Source organism: Staurois parvus, unplaced genomic scaffold, assembly GCF_062004578.1.
Source record: "Staurois parvus isolate SC_StPar_1 unplaced genomic scaffold, SC_StPar_1.0 ptg000011l, whole genome shotgun sequence".
NCBI classification, from domain to species: Eukaryota; Metazoa; Chordata; class Amphibia; order Anura; family Ranidae; genus Staurois; species Staurois parvus.
The window spans coordinates 7,393,913-7,411,587 of record NW_028317807.1 but is presented as its reverse complement, the minus strand read 5'-3'; the positions used below and the strand labels follow the sequence as shown (position 1 = coordinate 7,411,587).

The window sequence follows — 17,675 nt, the reverse complement described above, 5'->3', positions numbered from 1 at the left end:
TGAAGATCAAGCAATTACCTGTACTATTCATTGCTGGATGCACACAAAGTACGTCCAGCAGCGACCACTACAGGTATTCAGTGGAATAGCCAAGAACTGCAGCCACAGGTGACTTGTCATTATAGTGCACGGGATCAGCAGGCACAGTTAGCTGCTCACAGCAATAACAGGAATCAGAAGATTCCAGCTGCTGCAATGTGCACCAGGCTAAACTGTCTGTGCGAATGTAGCCTTAACTACAACACTAATTTATAAAATGATCAAATGAAACAACAATATACACTTACTGGAATTTGATTCTTGGTTGCTCGCCATTTCCCCTTCTTGTCCATTCTTGCTTGTGTTTCCTGTATATTCTTGCTGCTTGGTAGGCTGAAAGCCACATAAATACTGTATATCACTTAAAGTGGCAGATAAAGATCAGCACATCATTATTAACATATTATAATGTATACATGAAAATGTTGATTATTGAACCACTGATTAGAGATTAGTATCTTGGATACCACAAATACAGCCTGAATTGCATTGAAATACTTGAGCAATCACCTATTGCAGACCTAAGTGTGACACTTAATTGAGGTCTAGATCCTCATTATCTAATTTTTAACAGGATTTTTAAGCAAAGCAAAATAAAAATAATTGTAAAATAGCTGATACATTGTTCAGTCATAACATTATGATCACTGACGGGTAAAGCGAATAACATAGGCAGCAAGTGAACATGTTGTCCCTAAAGTTGACATGTGAAAAGCAGAAGAAATGGGCAAGCATAAGGTTTTGAGGGACAAGAAGAAGAGCAAAACTGTAATGGCTAGATAGAGGACTAAGTTAGAGCAACTGCAAAACTGCAGCTCCTGTGAAATGTACCTGCTGCGGTCAAAAGGTCCAAGGAAGGAAAATCGGTGAACTGGCGTCATGGGCAGCCAAGGCTCACTGATGCACGCGGGGAGCAGGCCCTTCTAGTCCAATCCAAAAGAAGAGCTACTGTAGTTCAAATTGTTGAAACCGTTAATGCTGATTGGTGTCAGAACACGCAGTACATTGCAGTTTGATGTGTATGGGGCTGAGTAGCCGCAGACTGGTCAGGATGCCCATGCTGACCTTGCATCCATAATCAAAAGCGCCTACAATGGACACGTGAGCATCAGAACTGGACCACAGAGCAATGGAAGGTGGCCTGGTCTGAAGAATCATTCTGTTTTCTTTTAAGTTATATAGATGGCCGAGTGTGTTTGCATTGCTTACCTGAGATGGTACAGAGATGAACTATGGGAAGAAGGCAAGCCAGTGGAGGCAGTGTAACTTAAAGGATGTGCTACTGAACACTTGATGCCAGATACCACAACATACCTTCAGAGATCTAGTGGAGTCCATGCCTAGATGGGTCACGTCTCTTTTGGTGGCAAAAGAGGGACTACTACTACTCAATATTAGTTGGTTAGGGTGGGTGGACATAATGTTATGGCCGATCGGTGTCGGTGTGTGTGTGTATACGTATGTACATGGAATTAAACTTAAAAAAATTAAATTGCTGGCAGGCAGGGTTTTTTATGGCAGAAGAGACCTCATAAATGCTTTCTCCTGTCTGTCAGCGGTAATGTACTACAGCTTTAAAGGCTTTCTGCCCATGTTTATTTAAAAGAAGTTATTTAAAGCATTGTTTCCAACATTGCTTCAAACAAAAAATGGTTTAGCCTCCTGGCTATTTTGGTCCGCTCAGGTCCCACAGTCTGTTACCATACAGCCATCGGCCTAATTACTGCTCCCTTTTTTCACAGATGTCTTTTGGAGATGGAGGAGCCCTAAGACTCATTTAGTTCCCAAACAAGATGACCAGTGCATATATATATATTCTATGATTTGTGGGCCGGATGTTTTTCACTCCTTATAGGGTCCAGCAGATGGAGCAACCATATTATTTATTTCCATGGCTCCTCATGGCGCCAGTGATGTTAATTTCCTGGAATGTCCGGGGTCTAAAATCGCAAAGATCAAACACTCACTTGTATTCAACTACCTTAAAACCTATAAACCCCATATCTGTATTTTACAGGAGAACCACTTGAAAGGGAGTAGGATCCTAAGTCTTAAGAAACCCTGGGTAGGGCATTACTACCATGCTACCTATTCCTCCTACGCTAGAGATGTTAGTATACTGCTTCATAAAACATTGGCCTTCATGCTGCTGGACCTTCATTTGATTCCTGAGGGTAAATATGTGATTATGCATGCTATGATTGATTACGGTGCCTAGGTTGTAATTGGACTATATCTGCCTCCCCCAGCCAGTGTTTCCATGCTTGCTAAAATAATCCAAATTGTAGCTTTGTACCCCACAGACCACATTCTCTTTGCTGGTGACAGTAAAAAGCCCCCTAGTCCGATGCTGGATAAACGGATAAAAGAACACAAGAAGCAGCTACAGAAACTACTTCATCCAGATGGGCGGAAACCTTTGATTTATGTGGTCTCTGGCGTTGGAAACACCCGGCTAGTAGGGGATATACGTCACTCAGCTACTTATGCCACACTTTCTTGTATAGATTTAATTTATGCTAGTACTGCTATGGTTCCTACAATCCAAGAGGTTTCTATCCTTCCACAGGCAATCTCTGATCATGCTCTACTGTTCTTGTGCTTTTCGGTAGGCAGAGACTTCCCACAGGTGCTGAAATTATGGGAGGTTGTCCAGGTACTAGATTGATGATGTGAAGGTTGAATCCCAGATGCTTGCTGCGATCTCAGACTACTGGAATCGCAATCTTGGGACAGCCTCCCCTGAGATAGTGTGGGATGCCTTTAAAGCTTTCACTAGCAGACAGTATCAGCTTCATATTGGCGCAGCCCGTCGTGACTCCCAGTCTGCTTTACTTGCAGCGGAGTACTGTGTCCAGGCACTTGAGGCCCAATATTCATCCTCCCGCGATAGGATTATTCACCAGGAAATGGTTGTTGCCTCTAGAGAAGTGTCCCTTCTTTGGGTGGAACCCTCTGTAAGATTCTTCTACATCAGTCATAGCGGGTGTTTGATCAGGGGGACAAAACCAGTAGGCTGTTAGCATGGCTTTCCAAGGATCACACCCTCGTAACTCATAACGACTAATCAGACTGAGGATGGAAGGTTGCTGACAGACTATAATAGGAGGTAAAACGAGCATTAATTAAACTTTGGATCTGTGTACTCTTCTCGAGTACATTACACTCCTGAACAATTACATCAATATCTGCAGGAAATTGACTTCCCAGTACTTAGTGAGAGTGCTAGAACCAAATTAGAAGCTCCCATAATGTTGGATGAGGTTAAGAGAGCCTTGACCTCCCTTCAAGTGGGAAAAACACCTGGGATAGATGGATTACCAACAGAATTCTATCAAAGCTATGCAGATGTACTCCTTCCACATTTTTAAGAAACTCTTAAATATGCGCTTACTGAAAATGCTCTTCCATCATCTGTGTCGGAAGCAGTAATAGTGTTGGCTCTTAAGCCGGGTAAGGACCCGTCCCCTTTGCTCCTCTTATCGCCCGATTTTACTACTTAATGTTGATACTATAATTCTAACTAAGATATTAGCAAATAGGCTACATGCCATAATCCTTAAACTGATCCATGTGGACCAATCTGGGTTTATGTCACGTAAAGGTACACATATTAATCTCCATCACCTGCATACTGTTATAACACAAGCCGGCTCTGATGCTCGCCCTGAGGTAGTGGCCTCCCTCAATGCAAAAAAGGCCTTTGATTCTGTACAATGAAAGTACCTTTGACTGGTTCTGTGAAGATTTTGAGTTGGGCCTAATTTTTTGACATGGGTTAAACTTCTTTATGCTCATCCTATGGCTAGGGTGCGAACCAATGGACTGCTCTCGCCTCCCCCCCCCCGTTTAGAGGTGCAAGGCTGGCCCCTGTCCCTGGGTTTGTTTGTGTTAGCTATTGAGCCCATGGCAATCCTTTTGCATAGATCGGAGTCTGTACAGGGCTGTAGGTCCTGTTACTGAAAAAGCATCTTTGTATGCAGACAATACCTACTAGTTTTAAAGGACATGGGCGCTTCCTTAGCGGCAGCCTCATCGGTTTGGGGAATTTTCTGGCATATGGGTAAATTGAGACAAGTCAGTTTTGTTCCCATTGGCCCCGAGAACGTCTGCCCAATTGTCCAATATACCACTATCAGTAGTCTCCCAATTTAAGTATCTAGGAATTCAAAGAACAGCTTACTTTGCTCAATTTTTGCCTAATAATCTTAACTTGATCATGATCCAGTTCACCCATGAATGTGTGGTATGGAAATCCTTACCCTTACCTCCTGTGGGTAGGGTCAATTTAATAAAGATGACCTTTTTAACTAAATTTCTATATGTGTTCTGCAACACCCCAGTAATGATCTCTAAGGCAGAGGTGTAGATAAGGGGGGGTCAGGGGGGTTCAAACATCTCCCAGAGTATCCATTAATGCAGCAGCAGCTAGGCTAGAGTAGCTGCAGGATTAAACGCTGTGGGAGCTGAACAGTCTGTCTCCTGTCACAGCTGCAACATGTCACCTACCTGTCACTTAAAATACATGCCCCTGGGACTTGGGGAATCCCGAATGATGTCAGCAGGAAGGGACCTATGAGGAAGCTTTAGATATCCATTAGCTAAGGAGGCAGCATGGGGCGATGCTGTCTGCAGCCTTCTGCTGTCCAATTGGTATACAAAGTGCACTTTTCCTTAGGGCGCCTGGATGGTGTGGGCTGTAAAATGCTTCCATTGGCTCTGGTAGTGATCAATTGATCAGTTATTGGCTTGATGTTTCTTCACACCTTCAGAGCCAATTAGCATACCCGAGCAACAGTCCCATCTAAAGGGATGCCAGGGCTACTCTCCACTTCCATGAGAGGAGATCTGGCAGAGGTGAAGATCACTAGAGAGGTATGGTGGCGGGCGGAGCAAACTGGTTCCCCGGGAATCAGTTTCTGATCTGCCTGCTGCTGGATGGAGCTCCATGACGACCAGAGGAAAGCAGACCTTGCATGTATGAACCGTTGAGTTGCAGGAGACTACACTCCCTCCTCCTGCTGGTTTTCACTTGCTGCTGCCTATCCACCACCTTGGGGTAAGTGTGAGCTCGGAGTCCTCTCTGATTTGTGTACATGTCTGAGTCCTCCCAGTGCCATCTGACTGTAACTTTGGGTATTGGGGGTCACCCCTGTGTAATAATGGGGGTCACCCCTGTGTAACAATGTGTAATAATGAGGGCCACCTCTGTGTAATAACGTGGGTAACCACTGTGTAATAATGAGGGTCACCCCTGTGTAATAATGGGGGTCACCCCTGTGTAATAATGGGGTTACCACTGTGTAATGGGGGTCACCCCTGTGTAATAATGGGGGTCACCCCTGTGTAACAATGTATAATAATGAGGGCCACCTCTGTGTAATAACGTGGGTAACCACTGTGTAATAATGAGGGTCACCCCTGTGTAATAATGGGGGTCACCCCTGTGTAATAATGGGGGTCACCACTGTGTAAGCTCTGATTGTGTGCACCCACCTATGTACTCTGTACCACGTGATCATACGTGGGGGTCCCCTCTGATCTCTATGTAGATAGAGTACATTCACTACAACTCATCTCTGATCAGGTTTGTATGGCTTGCTGTCCTTTGCCAAATCCGGGGTTCCTAATTTGTTATATGGGGCTCCATTCTCATAGATGTAGTGCTGCGTTGCACTTTTTGTTCTGCACTTTGCGGGAAGGGCAACCTGTACATTTCAATAAGGATCCCTATGCATGGCAGAAGCTCATGTACCCTTTTGGCTTCATTGAGGACTTGCTAACACTATGAAATGTGTCAAAGAGCGTGTGCTTTTTTGGGCATTCCCACGTTTAATTTTAGGGAAGCCCTATACTATCAATGGGCTGCCATGTGCACATGATTCACACAATTGGAGACACGATTTTTAAAATCATGCCACACCAAACTGCATGGTGTAATGTTATCGTGCATTTTGGCAGGCATGAATACACATGCATTTGCTACATGTGTGGAGGTGTCTACTAATGGCACCCATACACGTCTGCAAAAATCAGCAGGTTTTTGTGCGGTTTGGGAAAATGTGCAATTTTATAAGCATTTTCCCACACTTCACCTGGTGTGAACAAGCCTTCACATGGGTGCTGAGCCCTGTACAGCATGAAGAGACATTGATCTTTTTTGGTGTAGCACTGAGCTGCATGCATGGAGACACAGCAGCTGTTTGGATACACCTGTACTGAGTTTGGAAGGGACAGGTATATGCAGTCTGCATTCAGGGCTACGTACCTACCAGTGTAGCCGCTGCATCGCCATCTACTTACATGGACAGCCTGCACACATATCATTGATGGGAAAGAAATGTATACCAACAGCTCTTCATGCTGTATGTGGCTCAGCTACCCTGTGAATGAAGACTTTCAGCTTCGCTTGTTCCACATTTTGAGGGCTCATTCACATGTGCTTTGGCCTTTGAAGAGCGATCTGTGTTCAGATCCAGAACCAACGCCAGCAAAAGGTTGCTTAGGCAGCCACCTTAGGGCGCCAGCAGGGGAGGGGGGGGGTCATTAAAATGCACCTGCACTCATGATCTGAACTGTGCAGTGAAGATCCTCCAATAATCAAGGTGAGGGACAAGTAAGCATCAAAGTGTTTTTTCCCAAATAGAAATATAGGAAACACGGAGCTGTTAGAAATGCCTGTGCCCCCCTTTTTTAACAGCTATTGTAATGCCACTTATATTCCTGTCCTTTTTAACAGGGTGAAAGTAAATTGGGCAGCATAGGTGTTCGCTTACTGTCACCATGTTAAAAGGACAGGAATATGGGTGTCATTACAATGTTATTAAAAAGGGGGCACAGGCACTTCTAACAGCTCTCACAGTGGATCGCTTTTCAGAGTGCGGTTAAGTGGCTGCTGGCAGGTGTTCAGGAGGTGATCCTGTCACCCCTTGAATGTCTGGTTTTTGTTTGGCAAATGGCAGTATACAGTATAACGGTGTTAATGCATCACCACAACAAGCCAAGTGTATGACTCGCAGTTGCAGTGCTGCCCCATTGACTTGGTTGATTTGATAGTCAACATGCCACGTTACATTTTTTGCAGCCATGGAATGTGAACAGCCTCCCTTAGCTGTCATTTAGATCTTAGGTCGGTGGTCAGGGGACAGTAAAACTGGGGCTCAGCCACTTCTTTTTACTGCCTCCCAAGGGGCCACTTATTCTCAGCTCACTCGGTACATTACATACACCTCACACCTGCACTCTATAAATTACATACTTCTGATTCCTGTACATAGGCTTAAGTTTTAAGCCTCTTCTACTGTTAACTCAGTTTTACCACACCTGCATGATACCTCATAATTCTCCTCTGGGTGCTCAAGAGGGGGTCCTGGCAGGTGGGGACTATTGGTCCCCTATGTGATAGCAATAAAATCATAAGTTAAAAAAATGAAAATATACATAAAAGTAGAAAAAATACAAAAAATAAAAAATGGAGCCTCCCACCCACACATACGCAGACATTTTGGTTTCTGGCCACATGCATTCTGAATTTTCTGTATCGGTTTCGGCACCAGAATTTTAATTTCAGTGCACCACTAGCCAAAAGTATTGAGACACCCCTCCAAATAATTGGACTCAGGTGTTCCAATCACCTCCATGGCCACAGGTGTATAAATCAAGCACTGACTACTTCAACAAACATTTGTGAGAGAATGGGCTGCTCTCAGGAGCTCAGTGAATTCAAGGGTGGTACCGTGATAGGTTGCCATTTGTGCAATATGTCCACCCATGAAATTTCATTGCTACTAAATATTCCACGGTCAACTGTTAGTGGTATTATAGCAAAGTGGAAGCAACTGGGAACAGCAACTCAGCCACGAAAAAATGACAGAGCGGTGTCAGTGCATGCTGAAGCGCACAGAAGTTGCCAACGAATAGGTAATCACAGTGAGTGCTTAACCAAATAAAAAAGTCAATGTATAGGTATCCGCAGTAAATCACTGTATGGATGCGAATTCCCACGGCCTCCACTCTGTCAAAATAGTAGAAATGCGCACTCACCGGAAACGCATAGGATATGCGCATGTGTGATTATGCATCACAGGCAATGGGAACATCAGAGGTTAGGCAGCCAGGCATCTCCCTCATGGTGGGTCATCACAGACTCTTTGATAAGGTCCAGGGGTCCCCTAAAGGTCAGCCAGGTATTGTAAAGGAATCTCCTCTCAGGATGGCAAAAGTGTTTTCACTGTGGGAATGAAAGCTCCAAATAGGAGCCCCAGAAACAGATGCCAGAGATAGTGTAGTATGTCCAAAAATCAGTGCTTTATTGATAGAGATAACAGGGCAGTAACAGGGCAGTATGCATGTAAATCATATAATAATGACATAGATATGCAGCAGTACTGACCCTTAATAGTGATGACCGCCGGGCCTCCTCGTGGCTCCGGCGGTGGAATGACGTCACGCTCTGCACAGCTCCTCCTTAGGCCTTTCGTGCTACAGGCACATCATCAGAGGGGAGGCTGTACAGAAGCGTGACCGACGTCAGTGTTAAAAATAGGAGAAACGGCACATGCGCAGTTAACCGCGGCCATTTTCCCGAAGAAGGCGTGTACTGCGCATGCGCGAGCACGGCAGCGCCATTTTGCCGTGGATCCGCGATCGTACAAAAAGCAAGGGGGAGACACAGAAGTCTCATAGCACAGAATCCCAGTGCCGTTTGCTAACTATGCCGCAGACCCCAGGGACTCTATGTCAAACATTATTACCCTCATTAACAGTGACAGTGCAATTAAAATAGCAGTACCTGTGCGCATGATGTATGGGGTACAAAGATCCCCCTCAGTGATTGGCGTAAGATTGCAATAACGGACCACGGCAAGATGAAGAACAACATAATGAATATAATAAATGATATCCCACAAAGACTTGGATAAAAGCAATGGAGGTAAAAACAAGGCATAAGATCTAGGCAGTAAGGGACATATTTAGTGATACACTACCCAATCAACCAGAGTGAATGTAATAATCATATACATTACAAATACTCATAATAAATATGTACAAAACAAAAAGGGAATAAAAAGAGATAAAAAGACCCTAAAAATAGCCCATAAAAAGCCATCATGATTATTCCTGCAACCGTCTTAATAATTGGGAAGTCAAACAGGGCAGAAGGAAAAATCATAATAATAATAAGACCAATTAATAATAATCAATTAAGCTGAATGAATGTCCGAATAAAATTAAAAGGTATTCAAACACATAGAGAAGAAGCACGCTAAGAGTGCAACTTAATACAGAGAATAGGATTATTCAGCAGTATATGTCAGATAAAAGTAGGCTCAAAATATATAAAACAGAAATGGGAAAAAGACATAAACCAATCAACTGTTAGCAATGAAGCAGTTGACATCTACCTCAATGTTATGGCCTAAAGGGTGTAAAGTTTGGAGCTCAAACACCCATTTAGTCTCGGCTTGGGAAACCGCCCTGGTTCTGTTAATACCCCTCCAATGGTTTTTAATCACATCGATACCAATGAATTTCAGTGAAGATGGGTCACTATTATGGTGAAGGCGGTAATGGTTCGATAATGAGTGCTCCCTAAACCCCTTCTTAATGTTTGAGACGTGCTCACGTAGTCGATCTCGTAGACGTCTTGTTGTTCTGCCAATATATTGTTTGCGACAGGGACACTGCAACAAATACACTACAAATTTACTATAACAAGAGATAAAATGCTTAATGTTGTATGTTCTACCCGTGATAGATGATTGAAATGTGCTGACTCTCCTTTTTCTAGTATTGTCACACTTACAGATAATGCACTTGTTACAGGGATGAAACCCTTTCAAATCTTCAAACAGAGATGTATTTTGAGGAGGGTCAACAACATTTGGTGCAATCATATGCCTAACAGCCGTTGCCTTCCGAAATACAATTTCAGGTTTATCTGGTAAAATTGTTGTTAAAACTGGGTCCATTTTTAGAATGCCCCAATTATCATTCATTATTTTATTTATCTTCTTATATTGAGTTGAGAAGGATGTGATGAAGGGGCATACTTTCCTTTGATTACTCCTTGATTTATCCATCAGCATGGTGTTTCTATCCATCTGCGCTATTGTCCGTATAGTGTGATCAAGGGTTGCCCCATTATATCCCTTCTCTAAAAACCTATGCTTTAAAATGTCGGCCTGAATATGGTAAGTTACATCCTCTGTACAATTACGCCTAATTCTCATCATCTGTCCTTTAGGGATATTGGACAGCCATTTAGGGTGATGACAACTCCCAAGAGGGATGAAACTATTACGATCTGTTGCTTTAAAGAATGACTTAGTAATGACTCTACCCATGTGATTAACAAGTGTCAAATCTAAAAAATTAATTTCTTCATGACTATAGGCATATGAGAGCTTAATATTAAGGCTATTATAATTCAGTGTATTAAAAAAATTTTTAAGAGACTCCTCCTCCCCATTCCATAAAAGCAAGATATCGTCAATGTATCTTTTATAAAACAATAACTCAGGCCAATCTCTGGAGAAAATGAGGTCCTCCTCCCACCGGGCCATGAACAGGTTTGCCAGGCTGGGGGCAAACTTAGCCCCCATAGCCACACCTCTAATCTGCAAAAAATATTCTTTATTGAACCAGAAATAGTTCCTAAACATCGCGAATTCCAATAATTCTAAAATGAAATCCTTCTGGGTGGTATGTAGGGAGCTGTATTGTGTCAAGAAGAAATCAGCTGCCTCCATACCATCATTATGATTGATGTTCGAGTACAAAGAAGCAACATCGGCTGTTACTAAAAAGGTATCAGGTGAAGTGACAATGGTGCTAACCTCATTGAGAACCTGTTTAGTATCTCTTAGGTATGCCGCAGTTTGCAAAACAAGTGGTTGAAGAAAAAAGTCCACATATTCGCCAATCCTAGAGCAAAGTGAGCCAATACCGCTTATTATTGGCCTCCCCGGTGGTTTTACGGGGTCTTTGTGGACCTTCGGCAGTATGTATAGGACTGGTAGTTTAGGTGCTGTTGGAACCAAGAAGGCTTTTTCCTTTTTATTCAAAATGCCTTTTTCATAACCTTTGTTGATGATCATTTTAAGAGACCGTTTGAATTCAATCTTGGGATCCTTAAGTAAACGGACATAAGTAGTGTTGTCACTCAGAATATGGTTGACTTCACTAATGTAGTCCTCCTTGTTGAGAACAACCACACCGCCACCTTTGTCAGCTGGCCTGATCACCAGATTGTTCCTTTCTAGTAATAGTTTGATAGCTTTAGAGTCACCTGATCTATCAAAAGATCTCTTATCTGGTAATAATGTTAACTCTTTCAAGACTTTATCCCTGAATAAATTCACGTATGTGTGGGTTTGCGGAGGAGGGTTATAAGTGGATGCATTGTGTAAGTTGGAATGAGTATATCTATCAGTTGGGGCATCCTTAGTGATAGGATTAGTGGTGAAATACCTTTTCAAGGATAATTGCCGTGCAAACTTATGTATGTCCATGTAGGTTTCAAATTTGTTCAGTTTTTTGGATGGGGCATATTTCAATCCTTTATCCAGTAAGTGAAGCTCTTTCTCTGTAAGGTTAGTCCCACTAAGGTTAAAAATACCCTGTGCCTTTACACCCTCCTTTTCTTGGGTGTGTCCATTTGATCTCTTCCCTCCTCTCTTTCCCCTCCGGTGTCCCTTCTTTTTCGTGTGGTACTTACCCCTAAAAAAGGCTGCCGGGGATGATTTGTAGTTTGCTGATAATTCGTGGTTTGCTGATAATAATCCGAATTTTGTTGCTGGTTATAGTAATAGTCTGAATTAGGTGGTGCTCTAAAATTATTGTGAGGTTGATAACTATTCTTATTGTTATTTTGATTGTTTGGCCTTGACCGGGAATTGTCCTGTTTGGATTGCTGGTAAGTACCTTTAGTGGAATACTTAACCGCTTTATTATTCCTGGGAGAAGAATATTGTCTCTTATTTTGCCCTTTATATTGGTGGGGTTGATATTGATCATAATAGTCAGGATGGTAATTATTCCCATGCGGCCTATCACGTTCATTATAAGGGTAGGGATGATGACTTCTAGCTGGAGTGTTGGTAGTATTAGGATACCAACGCATATCTCGTGATCCAACATTGTCATCATGAATGTTTTGCAAAGGCTCAAACCTATTAGAGATAGGTAGATCATAATGCTGATAATCACATTCTCTCATATTGGATCTACTTGTATTATGTCCCATCAAAGGGGGTACTTGGTTAGAGGTCAATGGGTTGACAGGATCATTGTGTTTCTGCCAATCAAAGACCACTTTTTCTGAATAATCCTTGTAATCTCTATTAAATTTTTTCCTCTTTTTAATTTTTTGTTCCTTTTCCACCCCTTCCATATGAACCTTCAATTTGTCAGATTCATATTTATATTTCTCATTATCTCTAAAAGGGGTTAATTTCTCCCGTACTAGATTAATTTCTTTATCCAAGTGAGCTAATTTTTTCTTTTTACGTATAATGAGAAACCTTAAAAGATCAATTCCTGCGTTATTAAAAAATTGATACCACTCAAGGTGACTACTCGGATCTTCCGAATCTGGGCGTACATCCCACCGGAGTGATCTGGGAACCATTTGTTCCTTAATATACTTTTCTAAGAATGATACATCCCATAAAGTTAGGCCATAACATTGAGGTAGATGTCAACTGCTTCATTGCTAACAGTTGATTGGTTTATGTCTTTTTCCCATTTCTGTTTTATATATTTTGAGCCTACTTTTATCTGACATATACTGCTGAATAATCCTGTAATTTACATAATTCTCTGTATTAAGTTGCACTCTTAGCGTGCTTCTTCTCTATGTGTTTGAATACCTTTTAATTTTATTCGGACATTCATTCAGCTTAATTGATTATTATTAATTGGTCTTATTATTATTATGATTTTTCCTTCTGCCCTGTTTGACTTCCCAATTATTAAGACGGTTGCAGGAATAATCATGATGGCTTTTTATGGGCTATTTTTAGGGTCTTTTTATCTCTTTTTATTCCCTTTTTGTTTTGTACATATTTATTATGAGTATTTGTAATGTATATGATTATTACATTCACTCTGGTTGATTGGGTAGTGTATCACTAAATATGTCCCTTACTGCCTAGATCTTATGCCTTGTTTTTACCTCCATTGCTTTTATCCAAGTCTTTGTGGGATATCATTTATTATATTCATTATGTTGTTCTTCATCTTGCCGTGGTCCGTTATTGCAATCTTACGCCAATCACTGAGGGGGATCTTTGTACCCCATACATCATGCGCACAGGTACTGCTATTTTAATTGCACTGTCACTGTTAATGAGGGTAATAATGTTTGACATAGAGTCCCTGGGGTCTGCGGCATAGTTAGCAAACGGCACTGGGATTCTGTGCTATGAGACTTCTGTGTCTCCCCCTTGCTTTTTGTACGATCGCGGATCCACGGCAAAATGGCGCTGCCGTGCTCGCGCATGCGCAGTACACGCCTTCTTCGGGAAAATGGCCGCGGTTAACTGCGCATGTGCCGTTTCTCCTATTTTTAACACTGACGTCGGTCACGCTTCTGTACAGCCTCCCCTCTGATGATGTGCCTGTAGCACGAAAGGCCTAAGGAGGAGCTGTGCAGAGCGTGACGTCATTCCACCGCCGGAGCCACGAGGAGGCCCGGCGGTCATCACTATTAAGGGTCAGTACTGCTGCATATCTATGTCATTATTATATGATTTACATGCATACTGCCCTGTTACTGCCCTGTTATCTCTATCAATAAAGCACTGATTTTTGGACATACTACACTATCTCTGGCATCTGTTTCTGGGGCTCCTATTTGGAGCTTTCATTCCCACAGTGAAAACACTTTTGCCATCCTGAGAGGAGATTCCTTTACAATACCTGGCTGACCTTTAGGGGACCCCTGGACCTTATCAAAGAGTCTGTGATGACCCACCATGAGGGAGATGCCTGGCTGCCTAACCTCTGATGTTCCCATTGCCTGTGATGCATAATCACACATGCGCATATCCTATGCGTTTCCGGTGAGTGCGCATTTCTACTATTTTGACAGAGTGGAGGCCGTGGGAATTCGCATCCATACAGTGATTTACTGCGGATACCTATACATTGACTTTTTTATTTGGTTAAGCACTCACTGTGATTACCTATTCATTGTCTTCTTCACCTGGTTAAGCGCTGCACTTTATTGTTTTAAGGTTATATTGATATATTTCTGAGGTACTGTGGTTACCTATAGTGTTCTAGCTGCTGACATTGTTAGAGAGCGCTCACGATCTTTTCATACCAGAAGTTGCCAACTGTCTGCAGAGTCAATAGCTAAAGACCTCCAGACTTCGTATGGCCTTCAGATTAGCACAACAACAGTGCATAGAGAGCTTCATGGAATGGGTTTCCATGTCTGAACAGCTGCATCCAAGCCTTACATCACCAAGTGCAATGCAAAGCATCAGATGCAGTCGTGTAAAGCACGCCACCACTGGACTCTAGAGCAGTAGAGATGTGTTCTCTAGAGTGATGAATCATGCTTCTCTGTCTGGCAATCCAATGGACATGTCTGGGTTTGGCAGTTGCCAGGAGAACAGCACTTGCCTGACTGCATTGTGCTAAGTGTAAAGTTTGGTGGAGGGGGGATTATGGCATGGGGTTCTTTTTCAGGGGTTGGGCTTGGCCCCTTCCAGTGAAGGGCACTGTTAAGGCATCAGCATACCAAGACATTTTGGATAATTTCATGCCCCAACTTTGTGGGAACAGTTTTGGGATGGCCCCTTCCTGTTCCAAAATGACTGTGCACCAGTGCACAAAGCAAGGTCCATAAAGACATGGATGAGCAAGTTTGGGGTGGAGAAACTTGACTGGCCTGCACAAAGTCCTGACCTCAACCCGAAAGAACACCTTTGGGATGAATTAGAGCGGAGACTGCGAGCTAGGCCTTCCCGTCTGACATCAGTGCCTGACCTCGCAAATGTGCTTCTGGTCAAACCTTCCCATAGACACCCTCCTAAACCTTGTGGACAGCCTTCCCAGAAGAGCTAAAGCCATTATAGCTGTAAAGGGTGGGCTAACTGAAAAAAACAATATTCTGCCCATAATCCCCATGTAGAAAAATAGCTATTCTCATATCAGAAAGGGTTCAAATGTGTTCCTAGGCATGTTTAACCTTGATATTCCACCCATAATCCCCATATAGAAAAATAATTATACCCATATTCTTAGGAGAAACAGGTCAAATATGGTCCTTGGCATGTGTATCTGCAATCATCCACCCATAATCCCAATGTAGAAAAATAACTATTCTCATAATATTAGCAGAAACAGGTCAAATGTGTTCCTAGGTATGTTTTCCTGATCTTCTATCTTATATAACAGTTTCCTCTGTTCACTTCACATTTCCTCCATTTGCCCCTTTAACTCAGATATTACTTCTGCATGTTTATCCAGTTTTTCTGCTGTTTCTTCCACTCCGGCTAAAACCTGTCCTAAATCCCTATGCAGTATTGCCATATTGTCCTTTATTGAGAGTTCTAGCTTCACAAACATATCTGCCATTTCAATCTTTGTAGGCATTTGTGAGCCATTTGTTCTTCTCTGTTTCTTTTATCCTCTACACATACTATGTTTGGTCTTTCTTTAACTGGATTCAGATCAGTAGTTTCTAATGACAGTCCAGATTGATCTCCACTGTTATTTTCCATATCCTGTCTACCACTGGATTTCCATTGTCTCTTCGGAGATAACCCTCCTGGACTTTTCTCCTGTGGGGGCATATTTTTTTTTAATTGTACCTATACTAGTTTTGGGTGTTTTAACCCCTCCTCCTTTCGCCACTATGTTCTTCACAGTTGTTTTCTCTTTCCCTCCTTACCTCTTCACCCTCTTTAGCGACTTTGAATATGCATTTAGTCCTCCTAATTTTCAGTAAGGGGTTAGATAGATGTATTGAAGGGATTAATGATTATACAGATACAGAAATACAGGTATACAGGACTTCTACTTCTACCCTGTATTGTTTATTTTTTTCCCCTTCCAAGGGCTTGGTACTCAGTTCATTTCACATATCTGCATTCCTTAACAATTTGTTTCAGTCTTCTGACTCTCTCCCTTTAATTACTCTTATTTTAAGTCCACTGGATACCCCCTGTGTCACTTTCACCCATAGATTCCCATGTACTGCTTCTACCAGCCACTTTTTTCCTTTCCTTCCTTCTTGATGAACAACAGTATTCTCAAAATGTATGTTACTTATAATGTTGTTTTAATTCTGGGTACTCAGCATTCTCCAGCATATGATTGTCCAGCTTTTTCTTTTTTCTCTCTTCAGCCCACACAACTTCTCAGTCACCATCTGCAGTACTCCTTCAACTTAGGGGTGACTAAGTAAAACAAAAAGAAAGCGCACCAACCTTGCGCATTACCTCAATAAACTGTGATTTTATTAAAATGAGATATATACTCACAAACAAAGAAGTAAAACAAGTGTATAAGATCCTCAAAAGAACATTGAAGTGCAAGACCAGTGCGAGTCACATCAAGAGGGGAGACTCTCAAAGTTCCTCTAAACGCATTTCAAAAGGGGTCCCTTCTTCCTCAAAGCTCTGAGGATCTTATATGCTTGTTTTACTTCTTTGTGATTTTATTAAAATGAGATATATACTCACAGTTTATTGATCTAATGCGCAAGGTTGGTGAGCTTTCTTTTTGTTTTACTTTGAAAAATAACTATACCTATGATCTTTTCAGAAATAGATCAAATATGATCCTTGGCATGTGTATCCACAAAAATGCACCCATAATCCCCATGTAGAAAAATAATTATATGCATTTCCTTATCCAAAATAGATTGAAAGTTACCATGATATTCCCCCCATAATCCCCATATATAACATATTTTTTAACAAAGGTTAAATGTAAATTGTATGGGATGTATAACCATTATATTCCAGCCATAATTCCCATGCAGATCAATAATAACAACCACATTGTTATCAGAATTGTATTAATTTTTTCCTTTGCGTTTTGCAATTTTTAATCTTTTTTTAACCTTTATTTTTTTAAACCTCATTTTCCAGGTTCCTAATAAAACAGTTCAAAATGTAGTGCTTTACACATACATGTACTATATGAAATAAGTAAATCTATCCCTTTTAGTATATTGAGTAATGTTTTTCCATTAATTCTGTATAATTTACTATGATGCCAGTTTACAGCTGCACGTAAGTGAAGAGTTAAACATTAGCCTCTACTACTTGCAACATAGTATCAAGCACTGCAGAAAAGAGAAACATATATTTTGAGTAACAACAAAATCATTACCATATATTTGTGTAAAAATATACTGACACCTAATGAGAGTGTTGAGCATTGCAGCCAATAATCGAATCATCCCATCATCCCAATATGCAGTTTAGTATGTTCTGGCCAAAATGTAGTCGGTTACATTTATTTGGTAAAAATAACCCAAATCCATGTAAACAGTATCTCACAGCAGTGAGTACACCCCTCACATTTTTTGTAAATATTTTATTCTATCTTTTCATGTGACAACACTGAAAAATGACACTTTTCTACAATGTAAAAGTAGTGAGTGTACAGCT

General features: G+C 41.7%; 1 protein-coding gene across 2 annotated transcripts in view; it reads right to left on the bottom strand.

Annotated features, from left to right (window-relative positions):
- ICA1L (islet cell autoantigen 1 like) overlaps window positions 1–17,675 on the bottom strand; it is a 127,012-nt gene that overhangs the window by 41,023 nt on the left and 68,314 nt on the right. For both annotated transcript variants that reach the window (XM_089670423.1, XM_089670416.1), the window contains exon 9: window positions 288–372. In XM_089670423.1, coding sequence (XP_089526549.1) covers window positions 288–372 — 85 coding nt within the window. The remainder of the gene's footprint in view (window positions 1–287; window positions 373–17,675) is intronic.